The sequence below is a fragment of the Heloderma suspectum genome, chromosome 1 (genome assembly GCF_057233095.1).
Source record: "Heloderma suspectum isolate Gila_16-S chromosome 1, 16-S_ref, whole genome shotgun sequence".
In the NCBI taxonomy this organism is placed as follows: Eukaryota; Metazoa; Chordata; class Lepidosauria; order Squamata; family Helodermatidae; genus Heloderma; species Heloderma suspectum.
The window spans coordinates 72,198,588-72,224,806 of record NC_139458.1 but is presented as its reverse complement, the minus strand read 5'-3'; the positions used below and the strand labels follow the sequence as shown (position 1 = coordinate 72,224,806).

The window sequence follows — 26,219 nt, the reverse complement described above, 5'->3', positions numbered from 1 at the left end:
TGGATTATCAGATGAAATTTACTTCAACACTGGCAATAGGACAGTATCATCCACCACACCTGAGGGCAGAAGAGTAGCTTAGGGAGTGCATGGAAGGCTAGCTTAGGGGGCTGGAAGGGAATGGTGGGTTGCTGCTGGCACTGCCCCAGTGCTATGTATTGTCTGCCTGAGGCAGCTGCCTCACACTGCCTAATGGAAGGGCCAGCTCTGACTGGATCATCTTGAAGTTGATTCCTCCTGACTGATGACGACTATATCTATATTGCCGCTAGAACTAAGCAACAAACTATGTGACAGCCTAAATCAGCTTTATGCAGTATCTCGGGTGGTAGAATCAGTAACATCTTACCACGATTTAAGCAACACCTGAACATACTTGTAAGTAGACTTTGCTGTCTGCCAGGAAATCTCTACGTTGGGTCTGACTGGGTTTATTTTTACCCAATCAGCCATGGCTTGTGCAGGGATCACCAAAGAAAGGACCACTCACATATGGTACGATTGTACTGCAGCAGGGCATTGCCAGTGACTACTGTTGTACACACACGATAACCTACCCTTCCCAAACCTGGTGCATCCCAGATGTGTTAGACTGCAACTCCCATCATTTGCAGCCAACATGTGTGGAATTGCATGGCTGGGAATGATGTGCTTTGCAGTCCAACACATCTGGAGGGCACCAGGCTGGGAAAGGCTACTATAAACCAAGAGTGCTGTTTTGTAAGTCTCATGACCCTAGAACCTGATCCTATGGGACATGTTCCAGACACAATGTCTTTTCTGCTCTTCTTTTTTTCAAAGAAATTATAATAGCAACTTCTGTAGGATCTGGAAAATTTCAAGCACAGGAAAAATTCAGGAAAGGGAACAAAGAAAAAGATTTCGTTCAATGTGATAGATGCAAAAAGAATACAATTAAATTGGATCATGTACCTAGACTAGGCCTGTTCCTACTTTGAGCATGGATGGACTGCATTAGGGGAACCCAGTACATGATACATCCTTCACTGGAAAAGGACAGATTAGATATACAAAGAATAAGCTCCCACACAAAGGACCCCTTTAAAGACCTGGATTCATATGCCACTGGAGTCACTTTGTTTACTTCATTATGTTATTCAGTAATTCAGTAATATGGCTGAAATAGTCTCAGGACCAGTCCCGAGTTGAAGTAAAATAGTTTAGTTGGGTTAGAAAAGTGCAGTGCCAGTGTCCTGAAGGCGGCCTTCTTTAGGGTTTGGAGTGCCCCTTCCTGCGCTGGCCCCCACTCTCACTGAGGCCTTTTCTTTAGTAACTTCCACAATGGTTGCGTTACGGCGGTGAATATGGCATATGTGTTCTCAGAAAGTTGAACCCCCTAAAGCTGGTTTCAGTTGTTTGACAATGGCGAAAACAAACAGATCAAGTCTTCTTTGGGTGATTACTGGGGGAAAGAGCCTTTTCAGTGGTGGTGGCCTGATAGTGGACTGTTCTCTCCAGGGAGGCTTACCTGGTGCCTACTTTGTCATTTCACTGCCAGGCAACTGCAAAACCCTTTTTTATGTCCTCAGGCCTTTTAATTCAGTGTTGAGTTTTAGCTTGGCTGGAATGTTTTTTTTTTAACGCTGTATCTATTGATTTTGTTGTTTCTTAAATATATGTTTTGAAAAGTTGTAAGCTACACTTGGCATTGTATTGAAGCCGGGCTTGGGTATACATCTCCAAAAACAAATAAATTAATACAGAAATAAAACTGGAAAATTTGTGAGTAATGAGATCTCAGATAATAAAAAGATACTTCCCCTTTATTTAATGCATATGAAGCATGGGATCAGCAACTCATCTCAGAACTTTCAACCAACTTTTGGTTGATTGCTACTTTGGGGGGAAGTGCCAGCCTGAAATTCAATGAAAAGCATGTCTGCAGTCAGCACAGCACCGACGCTCTGGGATAAAAACAACCAACATGAATCTTTTTCATTATCTTTTTCCCCCCAGGACCATGACAGATCTGTATGAAGATGGTGACTGGTCACATAAAGATCTTGGGGAGATAATCAAGAATGCTCGGAAGCAAGCAGCCAAATCTAAAATGGCTGCCTTTTCCTTGGAAAGTCTAAAGGATTACCACAAGGAACTGTGTCAGAGGACCATAGCAGGATATAAGACATCCTTTATAGACCTTTGGGGACTCATGATTGAAGCCATGCTGAATGATGGGGTATTCTATGCATGATTGTTTTGAGAACTTTTACCTGCTTCTCCCTTCAAATTGTTTCATGCCTCCACTTCTTTTCAGCTATTTGAGCTTTTCAGTCTGGGGTTTACCATGAACATCAGGTTTGGCCCTCAGGAATGGGGCAAAATCAGGACACTTGTGGATGACTCCTTTTCTTCTTGCTTCCTCTATCACCTTAACATTTGTATTTACACCTACCTTTCCAAACAGCAGTAGTCTATTCCCACATTTACTTCAGCAGTGAAATTCTTCACTATGGATGAAACAACTATGGAGAAAAAAGGGTTAGCCATTCTCACGCTGTTGATGAAATAAGGGGGTATGGAACATGTCTCACAAAGAGAGGATCGTAAACATCTGCAGAGAAATGCGAAACATGAAAAAGCAGCACCAAAAAATCTATCAGAGGAATCTATAAAAATACAAAATGAATCACTTTAAAATTACAAAATTGTGTGGTCTAAACAGATCCTGTATTTTTAGAGCATGTAATTTTGTATTTTTAATGCAGGTTAACAGAAATCAGCACATGGATTGGTACAACCCCCACCTCCGGCATTTATTATTCATTTATTGACAGTGCAATCCTATGCTCTTCTACTCAGAAGTAAGTCCCATTGAATTCAATGGAGCTTACTCTCAGGTAAATGTGCACAGAGTTGGAGCCTAAGGGTGCAATCCTATGCATGTTTAGACAGAAAAAAAAAGGCCTACAACTGCCAGCATTCCCTAATCATTGTGTCTGGCTGGGGCATGCTGGGAATAGTAGGACTTTTTTCTGTCTAAACATGCATGCATAGGATTGCACCTTAAAGCAGTTTCCCCCAACCGGGTGCCCTCCAGATGTGTGGAACTACAATGCTGACCGCTTAAAAATAAGCCATATGAGGCCCCAATATGGATTGGAACCATGGCATGGAGGAATGAGGGGATTAATCTGTTCCTCCCACAATGTTTTCTCTTTGGAAATCACCTCCTAGTTGCTATTTTCCTCCCCAAAGATGCTATTTTCAGTAAGCAGCACCATAAAGGACAATCTGAAGCCTGTGGGTTGGGTGGGTAGAGGTATTTCCGGCAGGCGCAAGAAGGAAAGGGAAACAGAACAAAACAAACACACAAAAAGCAGAAGAGAAATCATTCTTAAGTGCCAGAAAAAGCTTTAATAAGCCCATCTGGAAACCCAAAATAAACCAAAGAACCAGTGAGAGGGAAAGGTACCTCTTGGCTTATTTTAGAATTCCAGATGGGCTTATGAAAGGGTGTTTGGGGGGTGGGCACCTGAGAACAGTATCTGATCTGTTTTCTACAAAGGTTAACCCTTCCTCACCATGCACCATGGTCCTGATCTAGATTTAGGATGGCCATTTATGCATCACCAAAAAAGAGGCCAAAACAGGAAACCAATTTGCATGACATTTGCATATTCCAATTTACATGGATAGGTACAAATTCAGAAGGAATAACTGTAAATAGACATGCAAGGCATCTCACCATAACGGAGAAGACTGGCTAGGTGACCTGTGTGCCTGCTCAGTCTGCTGACCAGCTGCTAAGTGTGGATGGGCCAAATAGAGGACACCTTCCAATAGAAGATTGTCCTCTGTAAAGTAGGACAAATGGTCATCCTATGACCAGATTGATTCTCCAGTTGCCTCCCTTTTGGGAGAAGACGAAGTGGCCAGTGTTAAGCACATCTTTTTTAAAAAACAAAACAAAACCCCACATGCTTACCATAACATGTAGGTCGACCCTCAGTTGATCTGAATTTGGGTGTGAGGTCAGGGGTGAATTCAGATGCAGCTGACTGTTCCCACCCCCCCCCCCAGTTTATCAGATGTATAACGTGTGCCTTATTTTTCCCACAAAACCTCAGAACAACCACCATAAACTCTCAGATCAACGACGGGCAGTGAACAGAGGTCAGAACCCTCTGCCGATCTACCTGGCTCTCAATGTTAAGGACAATGTCACCACACGAGATTTCAGAGGTATCGTCTTTCTAAATCATATTTAAAATGTTATGGCCTGAAAGTATGGAGGTTTATATCATCAGGTATGTACATGTCAAAAAAGGGATAATTCATTTCCTTGGAATGACACAGGGCCAACCTCAGCACAAGCGCAAGGGCTGCGGCTTTATTGGTACACTATTCTGCCCTTCCTCTTCATCTTTCCTCACATGGTCCAGCTGTGCCAAGCAAACCTCTGGGTTTTGAAAGACCATGACTGGTGGCATCCCCTTACGCTTTATCCTACAAGTGATTTATTGGACTCAGAATGGCAACATTGATTGTATTGAATATTTAAAAGGTCTTCCGTTTCTTCACATTTGTGTCTCTCTTCTCTCTTTGGCTTCTATATGTGATGCCACATAACCTCAAATCTGGGAATACCATGGGCACCTTTGGGTGACCCTTGCATTTAGATCCCACACTACATGTAGAAAAGAATGTATGACGTACTGCACATCCAGGAAGGCAAAAAAAAATGATGCCTCCAATTGCAGTTTTATGCTATTTTACATTGCATATTAATTTATTAATTTATTAATTCTATTTGCGCCCTGCCTGTCTACAAAAAATGGCACTCAAGGTGGCTTGAGTGCCCCTGAGGAAAACTCAGATCAAAATGTGTTGGGTTCAGTAAAATATTTCCTTCTGCACCTAGAGGTTTCCTTTATTCTGGGTTGGGACATTATGACTTTCATACCAATCCTTTTTGATTGACACATTTTGGAGTTATGAGGCTACTCGAAACACAGAAGACAAGTCAAATCATCAAGCATGATTTATTTTTTTAGTACCCAAGAAAGCAACTTTCTCTATGCATACTGAAGTTGTGATGTTAAATGTGTTATTTCTGGGCTTCTTTTCAGAGTGGGTGGAATTCACACCATATGAGGTGGGATTCCCAAAATATGGAGCCTTTGTCCGTGCTGAAGATTTTGGAAGTGAGTTTTTCATGGGGCACCTGATGAAGAAGCTCCCAGAATCAAGGATCTGTTTTATGCAAGGTGACTTTTTATATCGGGGGGTGGGGGTGGGTGGGGGGATGACAGCTTGATAAGAATACAGATTATTATGTTTCTGGTAGTACAAGTAGAGCCTAAACTACTTGGAAACAGCAGCATGTTGGAATGGTGCTGAATATCATGTTTCTATGTTTCCATTAACTGTGTTTTTTTGGGTTCCCAACAATGGGAGCTAATTCTAAACTCTATACACCATGCTTAAAAAGTGAAAAGGGTGAATTCCATGGTAGGGTTTAGTAGGAAGAGGATCAAAAAATAAAACTGCCAGTATCATAATGTCCTTTTACAAATTGATGGTATGGCCACACTTGGAAATACCATTGTGATCACCCAGTCTTAAGAACAATATTGTAGAGCTAGAAGAGGTGCAGAAAAGGGCAACCAAAGTGATCAAGATCAAGAGGCTGGAGAACTTTCCTACAAGGAAAAGCTAAAATTTGGAGCTTTTTAGTTTAGGAAAAAGGCGGCAGGGAAAAGAAAGTTCTTCACATAGCAAATAATGAATGTATGGAATTTGCTTTCACAAGAAGTGAAAATGGCAGGCATCTCTGTCATCAAACTACTTAAGAAGAAGATGCAGTAACAAGTTTTACAGAGTTTTATTTATTATTACATCTTTATTTATTACATTTGTATACTGCCCAATAACTGAAGCTCTCTGGGCTGAATTTGCTAAACCTGTTTCAGTCCTAGGGACAAAACAGAGCCTTGAGGGGGAAATACTTCCTCTTCATTAATCTTTTTCTTTTAAAGGGATGTGGAGTAGTGTATTTTCCAAGAATCTTTTGGATGCCTGGCATGCAGCTGACAATTCAGAGGATTTCTGGAACAGATGGACCCAGGATAATATTACTGAAATTGGTAAGTTATAATACATGTTCCAAATGCGTGCAGATGTAATGAAATGCAGAATGTTGTTGGTTGACCTCTGATTGCCTGGAAATGCCTAATTTTGAGCTTTACAATGGAAATGTTTAGTGACAGGGAAACAGCGGAAAGCATTTTCAGTAGGGATGGGCAGATTACTTACCCCGTTCTGGGTGGGGGTGTCTGCTGGGGGGGGAGGCGATCCATCCCTCCCCCCGGAATCCTCCCTGGCCAGCTCTGCTCCATGGCGAGTCCACGGAGCCACCGGCTGGGCCTGCCCGCAGCCGGACTTCCGTCTGCTGCCAGGCTGCAGCCGCAAATGGCGTCTGGCGTAGCGGGCGCCATTTACGTCCCTGCATTAGCTATGATAGGCTACGTATATATTTAGGTAGCCTATCACGGCAAAGAGCTCTGTTGCAGCAACAAAATAAACACTTTTCAATTATTAGCCTTTCTGGTTATTATACCCTTCCAAAAATAGGATTTTGCAGTTGGTGGATGCTGGTCTGCAGACCCCGCATTAATGTATGTAATGAAGGGAAAACATATTTCAAATAATGAGTCCTGCTTGATTATCCCTCTGATCAATCACTTACGTTTTGTTAGTTTTTCACCAAGAACTGCCTCCCAGGTTTTCAGAAACCATCTATTCACAGTGTATCCTGTTTCATTTTCCAATATCATTTTATAACCATTCTTGCTGCTGCTAGTAATAGTAAAAGTAGGTCTTTATGTAACAGCTGCCTTTGTGTGTCATTAAAAATAGAAAGAAGAGCTAATAATGGGGTGCCATGAAAATTTTGTTTTACTATTGAGAAATACAATTGAAAAAGGCTGTCCAAAGTATTTGCACTTGTTCACAAGTGCACTACATATGGAATAAAGTACATTTGGCCTGACAACCTCTCCAGCAATTTGGGGAAAGATTTGTGTTAATATGATTTAGTTTTACAGACATCGGAGGAAACCTATGGATTAATTTTAAATGTGTTTCTCTGAGTGCTGCTGAAATAGATTAGGTGGGTTCTTTTCCAGATTGTATTCCATTGTGTATCTGTAATCTGTTCCCCAATATCATTCTCTCAAACTATTTTCAATCATCTGTTGTTCCGCTATGATGTATTATTAACCAGCAGTAGATATGAAAGACTAAACCTTTAGACCTCCCTTATGAGCTGGAAACATTCATTTTCGAAGATGGTGAGGGATTGGGTTGCCTCTTTCCTTCGAATTGGAAGCAAAGCTTTGTATCTGAGTGATTTGAAAAAGACATACACATGCAAAATCGACCACGTGTAGGCCTGAACAGTATAATCAACACCCCAAATAAAATCCAGAATTCAACATGCAATATGGGTCTATCCATGTTCTATTTTACATGTGTAGGCTTAGAGAAACGTTACAGTCACATGGACATGTCTGTTGGCCTTGGAGAGAGGACAAGGTATGACTGGAGGTCAGTGGAAGGGAAGTCATGTTCTCACTGCACAGCATGCATGGATGAGCACTTGGATATCATCCGAAATAGGCCACTAGGCCACACTGAATGAAAAAACTAATCCTATCTCTCTCTCTCTCTCTCTCATCCATCCATCTATTTATCTATCAAAGGGGCTATGTAAGTGTCTAATTCTACATTTTTCTCCTCCATTGAAATATTTCCATTAGTTTAATCAGTAAATAATTAGCCCCTTTAGTTGATTTTTAAATAAAATTTAAATGAAAGATTATACTTCACCTCCAAGGTCAGTCCTACTATTAGGAAGAGTGAGGTGGCTGCCTCAGAAAGCAGATTTTTGATGTCGCAGAAAGGTGACTAATCATTATTATTGGGTTAGATCTAGAGTTAGTCATGCTTAGAGTAGATTGAAATCAATGGAGCTTAGTTATAAATAAAGGTTAGCCATGATTTCAGGGGGTCCATTGTAAGTATGACTAAGGCTGAAACCCTATACACACTTACCTAGGAGTAAGCCCCATTGAACTCAATGGGGGCTATTTCTGAGTAGACGTGTATAGAATTGTGTTGCAAGTCTGGATCCAACCCATTGTATTTTTCCTGAAAGGCAGGGGGAGAGTTTTTTATGGGATTTTCTGCCTCAGGTGCCAAAATAACCAAATGGCCTCTATAACACCATAGCAATCCCACGTAATTGTGCAATTCTGATATACCACAGTTCCACCTAGTGGTTGTAAAATGGAATGTATAGAAAGGCAGAGAAAGAAAACCCCTGGGGGGAAAATGTGTAAAGGAGCAGATCTTAATTCTGCAAGGAAAACAGAAGTAGACACCACGGGAATGGTGCAGGTTTAAAGCTTCATGTAGAAAAGCCACTTAACTGGAGAGGGGGATATTTGCTGTTGTGGTTCAGGCAGCAAGATGTCTTGGGCTGGCCCTATTCACCCCTACTACTTTTGTCTGCTTTGTTTTGTCTTTCCTCAGAGGAAGTACCTGATTTACCAGAAAGACCCTATGAGATGCCAACACGCATGTTCACCCCTGCAGGCGGCCTTTCCAATGCTCTACGGGACATTTTAACTGATCGTCCATCAGTGTCAAAATACCACAACTTTTTAAAAGGGATGCAAATGCATAACAAATATACACAGAATCAACAATTTTCTAAATGGAAAGGTATGGCAGTAGCATTCTTTAATTTCTTTTGGTGATTAGCAATGTGCAATGCATGGGCTAATTCACTGCATCCCTGCCCTTGCATTAAGGACATAATTACTGTTGTTGTTGTTGTTGTTGTTGTTAAGCCACTGGATAAACCAGCCTTCCACAGCCAGTGTTCTCCAGATGTGTTGGACTACACCCACCAATGGCCATGTCCGCTGGAGAACGGTGAGAGTTGTTCAACACATCCGGAGGACACCAGGTGGGGGAAGGCTGGGGTAAAGTGACCTTGCGTCCTGCTGTAGCTGTTGTGCCTTTTAGGAGATAGGGTGGCTCTTAGGATGGAATGCAAGGGGATAACAGAAGCTGCACTTGCTCCCTCCACCCGGAAAAAAGCCTATTCCGCTGTGGGCATCTACAGCATAGGAACTGCTCCCTGACTCTGGGACATAAGTCAGTATATATAGTGGCTACCGCTGCTGCTACATGGCAGAAGTGAAGTCAGCTCCCAGCACTGGATCAAGGGGATCAAGGCCTTTTTATGCCAGTACTCAGTGTGCTTGATCCTGTGCAGGTGTCCTATGCTGTGCTATGTCATATCACGCTGAATACACTGGTATACCCACATCCAAGGTACTGCCCCCCCTGCGCATTGCCTCTGTGACGTGGCTGTGACCTGGCAATGACATGGTCAAGAGGCGGGGCTGCCCTCCCTGCCCATGCCCTTTTTTCCCCATTTGCAGACTGCAGTAAGGGCTTTTGGAGGTTTCCTTTCCCACTTCCTGCTGTTGCCTTTTTGTCCATTCACAACGAGCCTCCTGCCTTTCTGGAGTAATCTGCGAGCCAGGGAGGGAGCAAGCAAGCGAGAGGCAGCGGGGATGGTGGGGTCGGGGAGTGCAGTAGCAGCACCACTCTCTGCTGTTTCTCATTCATAAATCGGGCAGGGGATGAGGAAGCCACCTACAGGAGGGTGGCAAGTCCCACTAAGGTAAGTTGCCATTCTGATTGGGAGGAATAGAGCTATGGTGCTTTTATGCCTGAGCAAGGCAGGCTAGTTAGTCCCATTGAGGTAAATCGCCGTTCTGACGAGGAGGAATAGCAGTCTGATGAATGGGCAAGGCAGGCTAGTTACAGAATTGGTATTACTTGCTTCTTTGATTCATAAGAGCCCGGGGAGCTAAGGGTAGGAAACAAGCCTCATTCACTGCGTGGCACTTCCTGGGTTGATGACGTTCAGCTCTCCACCCAGACTCCACCACCCAGCCCCAAGGTTTCAAGCCCCATGTGATTGAAAAAGTGGTTTTCTGTTGCTATATACTTCGCTTTCCTTGCGTCATGCATCCCTGACAGACCAAAGCCAAGTTCATGAAAATCTGGAGAATACCCTGGCATGCTTCTCATTCCATTGTCATGTAGATCCAGCCCTACTGTCATGGCTTACTTTTTTTTTTTGACAGTTTCCTTATTTTGTAGACACTGTGCTTGACGAATCCCCTAATCAGCTGAGGGATCCTGCAGAACACCTGGAACTTGTAGATACAGCATTCTTCTTTGATACCAGTTGCCCTCCGCTTCTGAGACCAGAGAGGAAAGTGGATGTCATTCTGCACTTCAATTATACTGGAGGATCACAAACCAAGGTTAAAGAATCCCTCCCTCCCTCCCTCCCTCCCTCCCTCCCTCCCTTTCTTTCTTTTCCTTCTCCATCTCTTTCTTCTTCATTTGTAAAGCTGTTTGAAAGATAATTGAAATAAAAGTTCAATTCATAATTTTATATATAAATACAATATTCAGAAATTAATAACCAGTATTATTATTAAACTTCTAAACAATCCAATTAATATCACAATTAAAAAGCAAAGTAAGTCTGCCACAATGTTTTGATTCAAATAGCTATTCCAGTAGTTAACAAGAAGTTTCCAACTTAACCCCCCCCCCCCACTTTCTAACGCTGTGGAAAGGATTAACTATTTCAGTAGCTGAGTAAAACTGAACTTAATTATGGAAAAATTAATGTTCCAATTCTCCTACCTTAAATTTGCTTCAAAAATCAGATGTTATTTATCTTTCCCAATTATGGATACTGTTAAACTGAAAGGTTTCTTATTTTAAAACAAATGGTGTAAAAGTATTGAATGTGGCAGACTAATATTGCATTTTAGGGCTTTAAAATTAAAGTGTTTAGGTTTAAGTTTTTTTTTTTCTATCTCAGATTTGAATTTGCAGAAGTTAAGCATTTACAAAAGTCAAATTGCTGAATGCCAAATTTAGTTTCAGCTCTAGTAGTCACCACTTGTGATAAACTGGAGACAAAATTAGTAAAAGTTGGGGGCTTTGTTGTATAAGAATTACCATTCTCCTTTGCATCCAAATATGATCACATTATACTTTCAAATTAATAGCTGTTTCCCAGGAAATCATGCTTTGGTTTCTTTTTTGCCCCTGCTAAAAAATGCTTCATTCTGCAACCCCCAGCCTCTGGAGCGGGCCTCAACGTACTTCTCAGAGCAAAACATCCCATTTCCAAAGACTCTGTTGAATGATGAAGAAAAGAAAAACCTAAGGGAGTGCTATGTGTTTGAAGATGAGCACAACCCAGAAGCTCCCACTGTGATTTATTTCCCACTGGTGAATGATACCTTCCAAAGATACTTTGCACCTGGTGAGTTTGTGACAATTGGTATGAAACCGAAGTGAGTACACTGACTTGTAACAGGTACTTGATCCTAAATACATTTACACGCAAAAACGTGGAAGGAAACTTTATTGATTCCAGTGGAATTTTAATTTATTTCCATGGGCGCAGTCCTATCTGGATGCCTGTTACCCTCCCAACTCAGAGGCTGATGCAGAGCGGGAGGAGCACGAAGGTGATCTTCACCCCTGGGCTTCTCCTGCTCTGCATTTTGACTAGGTGGGCGGTTTTGCTTGTCTAGCTAGGGCTCTGTCTGTGGAGGGGGAGGGAGGGAGGCTGGGGAGGGTTGGGGATAGCTCCTATCCCTGCTTCCCCACTCCCCTCCCCCCAGAACCGCCCCCTTTCTGTCCTCTCTGAGGTTGTTTTTGTGAACTTGGACGGGCAGCCAGCACGGTTCTCTCCATGCTGGCTAAGAGGGGGCAGGACAAGGATATCACACTCCTGGGTCCGAAGTCCGAGTGCTGACTCCGACCTTAGATCCAGGCATCTGAACTATCTTATGGCCCCCCAGGCACTATCTCAAGGCCTTAGGATTGCTCTCTAAGCGAATTTGCTTTGGTTTGTGAACTTACAGCTCAGTTTTGAACATGTCTGTTCAGAAGCAAGTCAGATAGAGTTCAATGGAATGTCTTTCCTAGTTACCTCATACTTAAAATTACAATCTGGTGCCTCATTAATTTGTGATCCAATGGTTATGAAGGGTTTCTGTCACCGTGGTATCTTAAACTGACTAGAGATGGGAGATGTGGGATGTAAGTTGAGGGACATTTATATTTGGGACAGGAGACTCCATGAATAACTAGGTCATAACTGATCAACATCTTTAGGATTGGGAAGGAATTGTATCAACATCAGCTCTGTAATCCTGGTGCCGCTCTTCAGTTCTCTTTCCCCTATTTCTTGGCTACTGCGTAGCAATCAGCCAGGAGCGTTGTGTGCCCCTCTCAGGGCCATTATTACCCATTATTACCGAATGCACTGGCATTCGGCCTCACCTAGATCCGTTGCGGAATTCTTTGACATCCCTAGCCAAAGCTCTCTTGGCAGTTCACAAAAATTAAAACCAAAGAGCACATAATAAAACAATATAAAAAATATAAAACATTAAAACCACAGGATAACAATACAACCAGAATAAAACCAGAATAAAACCTAGCAGCAATGCAGAGATTTAAAATACAGATTTAAAACAACAAAGCTAAAAGTCTAGAAAGCTAAAATGCTAAAATGCCTGGGAAAATCAAAAGGTCTCCACCCGGTGCTAGAAGGAATACATGTAGGTGCCAGGCGAACCTAGGGAGCTCATTCCACAGCCGGGGTGCCACAGCAGAAGAAGCCCTCCTCCTAGTAGCCACCTGCCTCACTTCCTTTGGCAGGGGCTCACAGAGAAGGGCCGCTGAGGATAATCTTAAGGTCTGGGCAGGCACAAATGGGAGGAGGCGATCCTTCAAACCTAGACAGCATAGTAAGAAGCAGAGACATCACCTTGCCGACAAAGGTCCGTCTAATCAAAACGATGGTTTTCCCAGTAGTAATGTATGGCTGTGAGAGCTGGACTATAAGGAAGGCTGAGCGCCGAAGAATTGATGCTTTCGAACTGTGGTGCTGGAGAAGACTCTTACGAGTCCCCTGGACTGCAAGGAGGTCAAATCAGTCCATCCTAAAGGAAATCAACCCTGAGTGCTCATTGGAAGGACAGATACTGAAGCTGAAGCTCAAATATTTTGGCCGCCTAATGCGAAGAGAAAACTCCCTGGAAAAGACCCTGATGCTGGGAAAGACTGAAGCCAAAGGAGAAGGGGACGGCAAAGGATGAGATGGCTAGATAGCATCACCGATGCAATGAATATGAACTTGAGCACACTCTGGGAGAGAGCGCAGGACAGGAAGGCCTGGCGTGCTATGGTCCATGGGGTCACGAAGAGTCGGACACGACTGAACGACTGAACAACAACAACAAGCTGTTAAGAGCTCTGAATGTTAATCCCAGCACTTTGAATCAGGCCCGGAAATGGACTGGCAGCCAGTGCAGCTGGAAAAGTACTGGAATAATATGAGCTCATTGGCCAGTCCCTGTTAACAATCTTGTGGCCCTATTTTGGACCAGCTGAAGTTTCTGGACTGTTTTCAAAGGCAGCCCCACATATAACACATTGCAGTAGTACAGACAAGAAGTTATCAGAACATGGATCACTGTAGCTAGGCTATCTCTGTCCAGGTAAGGGCGTAGTTGGTATACCCTAAGCTGATAAAAAGTGCTCCATGCCACTGAGTTCACCTGTGCCTCAAGTGACAGTTCTGGGTCCAAGAGCACCCCCAAACTATGAATGTGATCCTTTAGGGGGAGTGCAACCCCCTCCAGAACAGGTTGAATATCACCTAGCCGGGCAGATAGGGATGGCGGAGAATTCCGCCACGGACCCCAATGAGGCTGGATTCTAAAGAATCCGCCCCCTCGGAGTCCATGGCAGAACAGAACACTTACCTCCGTCTCCCTGTGGAATCCTCTTCAGCTGGATCCTCCAGCTCCAGAGCGCCAGCAATATGGCTGCCATGCCATAGTGCTGACTGAGGGGGATTGACTGCAGATGCAAATGGCGTCCAGGACACCATTTACGGCCATAAAGGTCTTAGTTTAAGGTAAATGCAGGTGCAAATGGCATCCTTGACATAGGGGTGGACGAAAGTCACTTACCTGTCGTCGAAGGCCGTTCGTGGTGGGGGGGAGGAGCTTCGCTGCTCCCCCTGCGAAGTTCAGGCCGGGGGGGGGAGGCTTCCCACCTCGCCCGGCCGAAATTCAGGCCGGGGGGGAGGCTTCCCGCCTCGCCCGGCCGAAATTCAGGCCGGGGAGGAGGTGCCTCGCCTCGCCCGGCCGCAAACGCGAAAGTAAAAAAAAAAAACAAAAAAAAGCCCCCTGATAGGCTACGTGACGATTCACGTAGCCTATCACGGCTAGATCTGCAAAGTCAGCCGTGATAGGCTATGTGAATCATCACGTAGCCTATCACGGGTGACTTAAAAAAAAAAAAAAAAAGCGCATACGCGAATGGCGGCCCCCATAGGGAGCCGCCATTCGCGTTCCTTATTTAGTCGCTGTAGTCTATGTAAATGTTTACGTAGACTACGGCGAAAATAAGGGCAACGCAAATAGCATTGCCCTTATTTTCGGCGTAGTCTACGTAAACATTTACGTAGACTACAGAGACCAAATAAGGAACGGGAATGGCAGCTCCCTATGGGGGCCGCCATTATCCATACACTCTTTTTTTTTTTTTTTTAAGTCACCCGTGATAGGCTACGTGACGATTCACGTAGCCTATCACGGCTGACTTTGCAAATCTAGCCGTGATAGGCTACGTGAATCGTCACGTAGCCTATCAGGGGGCGTTTTTTTTTTCTTTCTTTCATGGCAATGGCAATGGCGGCGGCAGCCGGTCGAAAGACCGGCTGCTGCTCTTTCCTCGCTCGAACACCCGCCGAACCGCCGGCCGGGCCAGCCACCGGGAGGGACATTCGGTGAAGGTGAGTCCCGTCCTGGGGGGGGTGCGGGGTGCGGAGGATTTCTCCCTGAAACTTGTTCGGGGGGCCGAACACGTTGGCGCTCGGCCCCCCGAAGTTTCAGGGAGAAATTCTCCGCCATCCCTACCTTGATACCATTTGCATCCGCAGTCAATCTGCCTCAGCCAGTGATATGGCATGGTGGCCGTATCACTGGTGTTTCAGAGCTGGCTGGTGGCTCTGCGGAATTGCCGTGGAGTGGAGAGGATTCTGGGGGGAGGATCGGATCGCCTCCCCACAAGGGTGGATTTCTGGCTGGATCAGCAGGTAGGGAATCCGCCTGTCAGGAGCGCCCTAGCTGCCTCTTGCAGTCCCCTCCAATAGCCAACTCAGACGACGAGGATTCTTTCCAAGGCTTATTCCTTCATTACTTTATGACTCTTTCAGATACTAATCACTAGCGACTAAGCAAGGAACAGCACTGGGGAAAGATAGCAGAGTAGCCTAAGCTCCAGGTAAGGCAGTTGGTCCCCGTTTGAAGGGGAACCACGGGAGGACTCTGAACTGATGGGCTATGGAGAGATCCTCCCTCTTTCCCTTGGGTCCTCGGGACGCGACCGTTGTTTGCGCACCAAACGAGCGCTATGCCTCCTTTCGGCACCGTCCATCTGTCGTCGCTCCCTGTGTCTGCACCGAGCATCCAGCAAGCCCCCCTCCAGCGCTCTCTCACTGCCAGGGTCACTATCTATCCCAGGAATGCTGGCAGGAGGAATCTCTGCCAGCTGCTGTGCTTGTGAGAGATGAACGAGCTCTTCTCCCACGGATTGCTGTTCCTCCTCAGAATCAGAACTGCTCTGGGGCTCTATAGGCTCAGTTTCCACCCTGACATCGTCCAACCCTACGGGCAGATGAACCACCCACTAACAGTACCTCCATCTTGTCTGGATTGAGTTTCAGTTTATTGGCCCTCATCCAGTCCATTACTGTGAGAAGGCACTGATTCAGAACAGCCACTGCCTCACCTGGTTTGATGAGAAAGAGAGGTAGAGCTGGGTGTCATCCGCATATTGATGGCACCTCAGCCCACACCTCTGGATAACTTCCCCCAGCAGTTTCATGTAGACGTTAAACAGCATGGGGGATAAAATAGAGTCCTGTGGAACCCCATGGCACAATTGCCATGGCACAGAGCAGTAATCACCCAGCATCACCTTCTGGCCCCTTCATGGATCACTGCCTTGTTGTGGTGAAGGGGCTTGCGTAACTCAGTGAAGCCATAAGCTATGCCGTGCAGGGCCACCCGAGACGGACCAAGAAAACCCCGTGGAACGTATCACAAGGCTAAAAGATATGACGCCGGAAGATGAGACCCTCAGAAGATGGGAGGTGTCCGATATACTACGTGAAGAGCAGAGGGTATTTCCAAGTAGCACCAGAAAGAGTGAAGCGGCTGGGCCAAAGCTGAAAGGACACTCAGCTGTGGATATGTCTGGTGGTGAAAAGAAAATCCGATGCTGTAAAGAACAGTATTGTTTAGGAACCTGGAATGTAAGATCAATGAATCAAGGTAAGCTGGAGGTGGTCAAACATGAGATGGCAAGATTGAACATCGACATCTTGAGAATCAGCAAACTAAAATGGACAAGCATGGGTGAATTTAATTCAGGTGACTATTATATCTATTACTGTGGGCAAGAATCCCTTAGAAGAAATGGAGTAGCACCCATAGTCAATAAAAGGGTGGGAAAAGCAGTACTGGGGTACAATCTCATAAACGATAGAATGATCTCAGTACGAATCCAAGGCAAACCATTCAACATCACAGTAATTCAAGTCTATGCCCCAACCACTGAGGCTGAAGAAGCTGAGGTTGATCGGTTCTATGAAGACCTAGAACACCTTCTAGAACTAACACCAAAAAAAGATGTCCTTTTCATCATAGGGATTTGGAATGCTAAAGTAGGAAGTCAAGAAATCACTGGGATAACAGGCAAGCATGGCCTTGGTGTACAAAATGAAGCAGGACAAAGGCGAATAGAGTTTTGCCAAGAGAACACGCTGATCATAGCAAACACTCTTTTCCAACAGCACAAGAGGCGACTCTACACATGGACATCACCAGATGGTCAGTATCGAAATCAGATTGATTATGTCCTTTGCAGCCAAAGATGGAGAAGCTCTATACAGTCAGTAAAAACAAGACCTGGAGCTGAATGTGGCTCAGATCATGAGCTTCTTGTTGCAAAATTTCAGCTTAAATTGAAGAACGTAGGGAAAACCACTAAACCATTCAGGTATGACCTCAATCATATCCCTTATGAATGTACAGTGGAGGTGAGGAATAGATTTAAGGGATTAGACCTGATAGACAGAGTGCCTGAGGAACTATGGATGAAGGTCCGTAACATTGTTCAGGAGGCAGCAACTAAATACATCCCAAAGAAAAAGAAATACAAGAAAGCAAGGAGGCTGTCTGATGAGGCTTTCCAAGTAGCTGAGGAAAGAAGGGAAGCGAAAAGCAAAGGAGAAAGGGGAAGATATTGAAGGCAAAAGGAGAAGGGGACGGCAGAGGATGAGATGGCTAGATAGCATCACTGTTGCAGTGAATATGAACTTGAGCACACTCGGGAGAGAGCGGAGGACAGGAAGGCCTGGCGTGCTATGGTCCATGGGGTCACGAAGAGTCGGACATGACTGAATGACAGAACAACAACAACCACCTTCAGGAATCGGCCATCCGAGTAGGAGCAGATAGGGATGTACGAAAGTCACTTACCTGAACCCGAAAGTTGATTTGCGGTGGGGGGGAGGCGCCCCGTCCCTCCCCCCGAAATTCTGGCTGGGGGGGAGGCGCCCCGTCCCTCCGGCCACGAATCCTGTCCTGCCGGGACACAAATGCATCCCTGCAGGATTTGCCGGGACGCAAATGCATCCCGTTTGCATCCCCGCAGTCAGCCATGATAGGCTACGTAAATGTTTACGTAGCCTATCACGGCTGAGTGAAAAAAAACAACAACGCTATTTGCGTTCCCCTTATTGGGCGCCACCATTTGCGTACGCGCGGGGGGGTTTTTCTTCTTCACTTAGCCATGATAGGCTACATAAACATTTACGTAGCCTATGACGGTGTTTTTTAAAAATCTAGCCGTGATAGGCTACGTAAATCTTTACGTAGCCTATCACTTTTTTTTAAAACTTGGAAATGGTGGTGGCAGCAGCTGTTCGGAAGACCGGCCGCCGCGGCCGCCACACCGCCGCCACACCGCCGCCGGAGCCGCTACCGCCGCCAGGGACATTCGCACAAGGTAAGTCCCGTCCCGGGGGTGGGGTGGGGGGGCAGACCATTTCTCCACCATTTTCAGGGGGCCAAATGCGCTGGCATTCGGCCTCCCTGAGATTCATGGAGAAATTCTCTGACATCCCTAGGAGCTGAACCACTCCAGTGCAGTGCCTGCAACTCCCAACCCAGACAACCTATCCAGAAGGATACCATGGTGGATGGTATCAAAAGCTGCTGAGAGGTCCAGGAGAATCAACAGGGTCGCACTCCCCCCTGTCTCTCTCCCTGCAGAGGTCATCCCACAGGGCAACCAAGTCAATTTCCATTCCAAAACCAGGCCTGAAGCCCAATTGAAATGGATCTAGATAATCTGTTTCATTCAAGCGTGTCTGGAGCTGTCCTGCAACCACCCGTACAAGTACCTTGCCGAGGAAGAGGATATTGGGCACTGGCCAATTGTTAATGTCCTCCGGGTCCAGGTTAGGCTTTTTCAGGAGAGATCTGATTACTGCCTCTTTTAAAGAGGCCGGCACCACCCCCTCTCTCAAGGAGGAATTTACAAACTCCTGGACCCAGCCAGACATCCCCCCCTTGTTTGATGTAATAAGCCGTGAAGGGCAAGGGTCAAGAACACAAGTGGTCGGTCGGACTTGGCCAAGCACCTTGTCTGCATCCCCAGGCCTCAATAACTGAAACTCATCCAATAAAACTGGACCAGACGGTGCTCTGAACGCCTCTACCAATGGAACTGAATTGATCGTGGTGTCCAATTCATGGAGAATCTGAGCGACTTTATCTTCAAAGTGCCGCGCAAACTCGTCCCTAGGGATGTACGAAAGTCACTTGCCTGGCCTCGCAGCTTGCTTCGCGGTGGGGGGGAGGCGCTTCGCTTCTCCCCCCGAAGATCAGGCTGGGGGGGGAGGCTTCCCGCCTCGCCTGGCCGAAATTCAGGCTGGGGGGGGGGCTTCCCGCCTCACCCGGCCGAAATTCAGGCCGGGGAGAAGTGCCCCGAAATTCAGGCCGGGGAGCAGCACTATTTGAGTTGCCCTTATTTTCCCCGTAGTCTACGTAAATCTTTACGTAGACTACAGGGACCAAATAAGGAACACGAATGGCGGCTCCCTATGGGGGCCGCCATTAGCGTATGCGCTTTTTTTTTTTTAAAGTCACCCGTGATAGGCTACGTGACAATTAACGTAGCCTATCACGGCTGACTTTGCAAATCTAGCCGTGATAGGCTACATTAATCGTTACGTAGCCTATCACAGGGGCGTTTTTTTTTTTTTTTTACTTTTCTTGTAATGGCGGCAGTGGCAGCCGGTCAAAAGACCGGCTGCCGCCCCCGCCCCTGCCGAAGACCTGCCGAACCGCCGCCGGGACCCACCGCCGGGAGCGACATTCGTAAAAGGTAAGTCCCATCCCGGGGGGGGTGGCGGGGGGGTGGGGGGGCGGAGAATTTCTCCCCGAACCTTCGGAGGACCGTATGCGTTGGCATTCGGCCTCCTGAAGTTTCGGGGAGAAATTCTCCCCCATCCCTACTCGTCACAGTGTGCAACTGAGGGTTCCACAGTCTCTCTCCCTGGCCCAGAATGTAACAGGCCATGAACCACTCGGAAAAGCTCCACTGGACGATACTGAGAAGATGCAATGCTGGTGGAAAATAACTGTCTCTTTCCCACCTTCACTGCCACAGAGTAGGCTCCATAGTGAGCTCTAACCTGTGTTTGGTCAGATTCAGCATGAGTTTTCCTCCACCTGCGTTCTAGCTGTCTGCCCTCTTGCTTCATTGCCCTCAGCTCAGGTGTATACCAAGTAGGGATGTCAGAGAATTTTGCCACGAATCTCGGGGAGGCCAAATGCCAGCGCATTTGGCCCCCTGAAATCGGTGGCGAAACGGTCTGCCCCCCCGCCCCCCCTGGGATGGGACTTACCTTGTGTGAATCTCCCTGGCGGCGGCGGTTCAGCGGCAGTTCGGCGGTGGTTCATTGGCGGTTTGGCAGCGGCGGCCGGTCTTCCGACCAGCTGCCACCACCGCCATTTCCAAGTTAAAAACAAAACAAAACGTGATAGGCTACATAATGATTTACATAGCCTATCACGGCTAGATATTTAAAAAATACCGTGATAGGCTACATAAATGTTTACGCAAATAGCGTTCCCCTTATTTTCGCTGTAGTCTACGTAGTTTACGTAGACTACACGTGCCAAAATAAGGAACGCAAATGGCAGTGCCCATGGGCACCGCCATTTGCGTACGAACGTTTTTTTTTTTTTAACTCAGCCGTGATAGGCTACGTAAACATTTACGTAGCCTATCATGGCTGACTGCAGGGACGCAAATGGCGGCAGCTATGGCCACCGCCATTTGCAGACCCGGCTGGCAGGATTCGTGGCAGGAGGGATGGGGCGCCTCCCCCCAGCCAGAATTTTGGGGGGGAGGGACAGGGCACCTCCCCCCCCGGCCAGAATTTTTTGGGGGAGGGATGGGACGCCTTCCCCCCGGCCAGAATTTTGGGGAGAGGGACGGAGCGCCTCCCCCCCACCGCGAATGAAATTTCGTCACAGGTAAGTGACTTTCGTCCATCCCTAAGAGCTGGCCAGGCTCTGTTCAGAGGGAGAGGGCATTGGGCGCAATCATGTCAACTGCCCGAGTCATCTCTGCATTCCGAAGAGTGACCTGGGCTTCGACAGGAACACCAGTCATACCAGCAGGAAAATCCCCCAAAGCCCTCTGGAATCCATTAGAATCTATTAGCCTCCAGGGGCAGACCATTTTAAAGGGTTCCCCACCCTTGCAGAGGGGGAAGGCTGCCAAGAGTCTAAACCTCAACAGGAAGTGATCTGACCATGACAAGGGGACAGATGTTAATTCCTCCACTATCAGATCACCATCCTCCTGCCCAGTCAAGAAAACCAGATCAAGCATGTGTCCTTTTATATGTGTGGGTTGATGACATGTTGGGACAGCCCCATGGTTGTCATGGCAGCCATGAAGTCCTGAGCTACCCCGGATACAGCAGCCTTGGCATGGAAGTTGAGATTCCCCCAGGACCATCATCCTATGGGTCCTCAACACCAAGTCCGAGATCACCTCCGTCAGCTCAGGCAGGGAGTCTGATGGGCAGCGGGGTGGGCGTTACACCAACAGAATCCCTAATCTGTTCTGGGTACCCAACAAAAGGTACAAGCACTCAAGCTCTGCACTCGAATGAGCAGGAAGCCTAGAGAGGGGGATCGAATTCCTATAGAACATGGCAACCCCCCCTCCCCAACCCTTGAGTCGGTGCTGGTGCTGCACTGAGTACCCAGGAGGGCACAGCTTGGAGAGAGTGACCCCTCCCAGTTCCCCCACCCAGGTCTCAGTAATACATACCAGGTCAGCCCCCTCATCCACAATCAAATAATGGATGAGGGAGATTTTATTTTGGGCCGTCCTGGCATTCAGCAGCAGCACTACCAGACCCAAGGGCAAGCTGGTAAGGCCACCAGGAACCATCTGGCTGGGGGAAGAACCATAGGGATGTATGAATCCCTTACCTTGCTCCACTGAGGGGCATCCACGGTGGGGGGGGAGGCACTCTGTTTCTCCCCCCAGAATCCTCGACGGGGGGGAGGTGCTCTGTCCCTCCCCCCGGAATCCTGCCTGGCCGGCTCCGCTCCATGGCCAAGCCGCGGAGCTGCCGGCCGGCTCCGGCCACCCGCAGCCGGACATCCAGCCGCTGGGCAGCCCTGCAGGGATGCAAATGGTGGCAGTCGTAGCCGCCACCATTTGCGTCCCTGTATTGAGCCATGATAGGCTACGTAAATATTTACGTAGCCTATCACGGCGGGGGGGGGGGGAATCCCAGCGTACGCAAATGGTGGTGGCTACCGCCATTTGAGTACGCTGGTTTTTTCCCACGCTGCTGTGATAGACTACGTAAATACTTACATAGCCGATCATGGCAGGGGGAAACCCCCCCCCAGCGTACGCAAATGGCGGTAGCCGCCACCATTTGCATACACTGGGGTTCCCTCCCCCCCGCCGTGATAGGCTACGTAAATACTTACGTAGCCTATCACAGCCTCCTCAGGCACGCAAATGGTGTCCCTGCATTAGCTGTGATAGGCTACGTAAGTATTTACGTAGCCTATCACAGCTTGAAGAGGAGGAAGCGAATGGTGGCCGCAGGACGGCCGCCATTCGCAAAGCAGCGCAGACGGGAGCAGGTAAGTGCTCCGTTTCGCGCACCTTTCGTGGGGTGGAGGCAGCGGGGACTTCGTCCCATGCGCCTTTTGTGGGTTGGGGGGGCTTCATTCTGTGATGGATTTCGGGGGGCCGAATGCACTGACATTTGGCCTCACCGAGATCCATCGCGGAATTCTCTGACATCCCTAGAACCAGAAGAGGGGATAGCCATAAGGTGTCTAGCCCCTCTTCTCCTCAGCTGGCCTGTTAATCCCCCAATGCCATACCTCCCCCTATCTGTGACCACAGTTATGGTGGTACCTCCCCGACCCCCTGAGTTGCTTGAAAGACTTCTCAGGCATATATTAAAATGTAAGATGTAAAATATAAAACAGTATAAAATATATTTAAAGGAGAGTAGCAGCTAAGAAGGAGCACAGAAGATCTGCATTTGCCCCTTTCTTCCTGGTCTTTAAAACTGCTGCCCTCTGCTGCTGCTATTTGCTGCTAGTAACTGGTTGCTGGTATCTCTGGAGAGGTGGCAGGTGGCTCTTCATATGCTCCTCCATGTGTCTCCAAGTGCGACGCTAAGCATTGCACTTGGCATGACGTTGAGGTGCATGCCGAGGTGCTGCCTCTGGCAGCCCCACCATAAGTACCTGTTTGGCAGGGGCAGAAACAGGCTCAGGGGCCACCTGGTGCAGCTGGTCCTCTTCCCCACAAGCTCCTTCCTGAACAGGCTCTGGCAGCCCCGCCTTAATTACCTGTTTGACAGGGGCAGAAAGGCGGGGGTTCCCCATCCAGCCCAGAAGCTTCTTCTGCAGGCCCCACCCCTTCTCCCTCCAGTCCTGGGCAGGAAACCTCACTCTTATCTCCAATCATGAATGGAAGATAAGAGCTGAGATTTTCTTGCTGAGCACCAAAAAACTACAGCCCTTCTTCATCGCGCTGCAGGGAAACCCCAATCAGTGATCGGAGATTAAAAAAAAAGGGATGTAAATCATTTAAACTTTAAATACTCCGCCCTTTAAATAATTTAAAATTTAAAGGTAGTTAAACTAGTCCTTGTGACGTTATGTGTGTGTGTAATCTCTACGTATAGTAATGCATTCTAAGTCTATAGTTATAGTAGATTTACATATGTGTGATGATTGGCTGAGTGAGTGAAGGGGGGAGTGAAGTGTGTATGTGTTATATAAACTGTGGGCTGTGCTGTGTGAGTCAGTTAGAGACAGGGATAAGATTAAGATTTTAGGACTGAGAACTGAGAGAGAGATAGAGAGAGATCTATAGTAATCGTGAGGAGATTGTTTGAGCATGTCATGTAGGGTACTATGAATGAGAGAACATAAATTGATAGAGCCATTAAGGGAGCAATCCTATGTGGAGAGGCGGGGCGCCTCTGAACTCGTGGGTGACCACGGTGATGCACGGCGGGAGGAGCGTGGCGGGGATCCTCTCCTCCGCGCTCCAGTCATCCTGCATTTGCAGCTAGATGGCCAATTTCAGCTGTCTAGCTGCAGCATGTTGGAGTGCAGGGTGAAGAGGCTGGATGACGCATAGGAAGCATTGTACCGGCACGTCATAGAATCATAGAATAGTAGGGTTGGAAGGGACCTACAAGGCCATCGAGTCCAACCCCCTGCTCAGTGCAGGAATCCAAGTCATCCCTGACAGATGGCTGTCCAGCCTCACCTTGAACGCCTCCACTGCTCCAGCTTCCTCACTCCCCGCCCCGCTCCGCCCCCAAGAATGCCCCCTTTTGCCCCCTTTTGCCCCACTTCACACTGCTGTTATGAGCCTGGAGCCCAGGGATGATCCGCGCCACCTACGAGGTGACAGGGAGGCTGTTCTCTGGGAACTGACCAGTCCTATGGCTATCTAGCTGCTGCCTAGTGGTCATCGGATTGTGCCCTAAGAGTTACTTGTTTATTATTCAACAACCTATTGCTGTAATTAATAAAGTGTATTTGTTTAACCAACAAATTGGCTATGCAAGTGGAAGGTAATAAAGAAAACAATACAGGTGATATTATAAACAAGTGTGTCCTGGCACATAGAGGACTGAGTGTGGGTTGGACCTGAGCCCTGAAGGTCCTGGTGGCAGCATGATTGTGTGTGGGGAAGGTGTTTCCTGCTTGGAGTGAGAAAGGCCTTAAACAAGGGGTATCCTCACTGGGAGTAGGCAAGAATGCCACAGTCCTCTAAGGAGGAGGTGTGGAAACTGGAGGCTTGTGTTTTAAATGTCTGTTTCTGTGGCTTACTTCTTTGCACTCTTTCTCTGTCTTACTCCTGAATAGGAATGCATAGACTTCAGTTGTGCTTTGTATGCTTGGTGGAAGCATGATCACACTGGTGCAAACTACATTGGCCCTGCCCTCTTTGCTTTGACCTGCTTACTCTATCCTTGGCCATACCCGCTGTACCCTTGGCCCAACCCCCTGCTGGAATGCCCCCTCCCCCAAACCGTTCCCAAAGTAGAATTCAGCTTCCAGGCCAAAAAAGGTTCCCTGCCCTGCTCTACCATTGGAGACAGCCTGGCCATGGCACTGACGTCCCCTTCTTCTTTTCTTCTGCAGGTGTGGAACGCAGTGCTGGTGAAATGGCACTGGGCAGCGTTGATGTCTCCAGTGTCTTTTCTCCGTATTCCACAAGACAGGTCTCACTGCAGGAGGAAGATTTCAACAAGCTGCTGAACCTAACTAACTACAATGTCCAGAATAACACGAGCACAATCTTTCGGGTTTTGCACAAGGTGGTAGAACGGAAAAGACATGCTCAGGCATCTTAGGCGTCTTCATGAATAGGCCTCCTTTGTTCCCTAAAAAGAAAACATATAGGTTGGGAAGAAGTCTAATAGCTGGAGAAAAGGATAGCTAGTATAAGAGAACTATAGTCATCTGAACTTTGGCTACCAGAAGTTACCCCAGCGCTGATCAGCCATAGTCACGATAACTGCAGCAGTTCTAGTAAGCCATTGGCAGAGGGGAAAGTCCATCTGGGCACTGGATCCCATAAAAGTTGGGATCATGGCATATACCCCACTCCAATGTCCCCCATGTATTCAGATTCCTGTTTATTCAAATGTTTGCCTGAATAGTTGTATTATCCATGATTCTTTATTCCAAATGATCCTACTTAAATAGATATAGTGTTCAATGAAAGCAACAGAATCCTAGCCAAAGTACTGTTCTCAAATTATTTTCTCTGAACTCATTTTAAAGTGTTATCGATCTTCTGCTTTGATATTGTTAAGATTAAACTTCACTTCTCGATAACTATGAAATATAGTACACAGCACGAAGAGCTACAACTGCATGATTTAAATCATGGTTGGACAATCCATGCATCGTAGGGAGTTTTTTTAAGTGTCTTGGATCTGTGCTCTTCCCTAATTGCTATTTCAGTGCTGTTGACAAAAAGCTACAGACATCTCATCTTTGTATGCATAACTAGATATACTTCTCTCCCACTCATCTATCTTCTGTCTTATGTGTTTCCTGTATGGTAGTTTGTATATAATCATCTGAAAAGTTTACTACCAGTAACTGACATTCATGTGAAGAAATGCTAAATCCAAAGACATGAATAAACAACAGCAAAGTATTACTTCATGTTGTCACTTCACTCCCCCACACACCCATGAGTTCTGCGTTTCCTCTTGCGTGAATGGCACACTTGGAGTATTTAATTATGAGTGCATTGTCTATCTTGAAATACCTGATTTCTTGACAGGTTTGAAATCAGATTCAGGTATTGCTTCATTTATAATCCATCTTTTGGCTCAAGGAGTACCCAAGGTAGCAAACAAAATAATTTTAACTTAACACCATAAAATAGTA

The 26,219-nt window shown here is 46.8% G+C and overlaps 1 protein-coding gene across 1 annotated transcript in view; it reads left to right on the top strand.

Annotated features, from left to right (window-relative positions):
* The window catches only part of LOC146357389 (cytosolic phospholipase A2 epsilon-like), a 46,218-nt gene extending 20,233 nt beyond the window's left edge, over positions 1 to 25,985 (top strand). Inside the window, exons 10-17 of the mRNA XM_084846401.1 lie at positions 1,978 to 2,200; positions 4,092 to 4,206; positions 5,094 to 5,231; positions 6,003 to 6,110; positions 8,560 to 8,751; positions 10,210 to 10,376; positions 11,212 to 11,398; positions 24,957 to 25,985. Coding sequence (XP_084702527.1) covers positions 1,978 to 2,200; positions 4,092 to 4,206; positions 5,094 to 5,231; positions 6,003 to 6,110; positions 8,560 to 8,751; positions 10,210 to 10,376; positions 11,212 to 11,398; positions 24,957 to 25,168 — 1,342 coding nt within the window. The 3' untranslated portion in view covers positions 25,169 to 25,985. The remainder of the gene's footprint in view (positions 1 to 1,977; positions 2,201 to 4,091; positions 4,207 to 5,093; positions 5,232 to 6,002; positions 6,111 to 8,559; positions 8,752 to 10,209; positions 10,377 to 11,211; positions 11,399 to 24,956) is intronic.
* Positions 25,986 to 26,219: the final 234 nt, after the last annotated feature.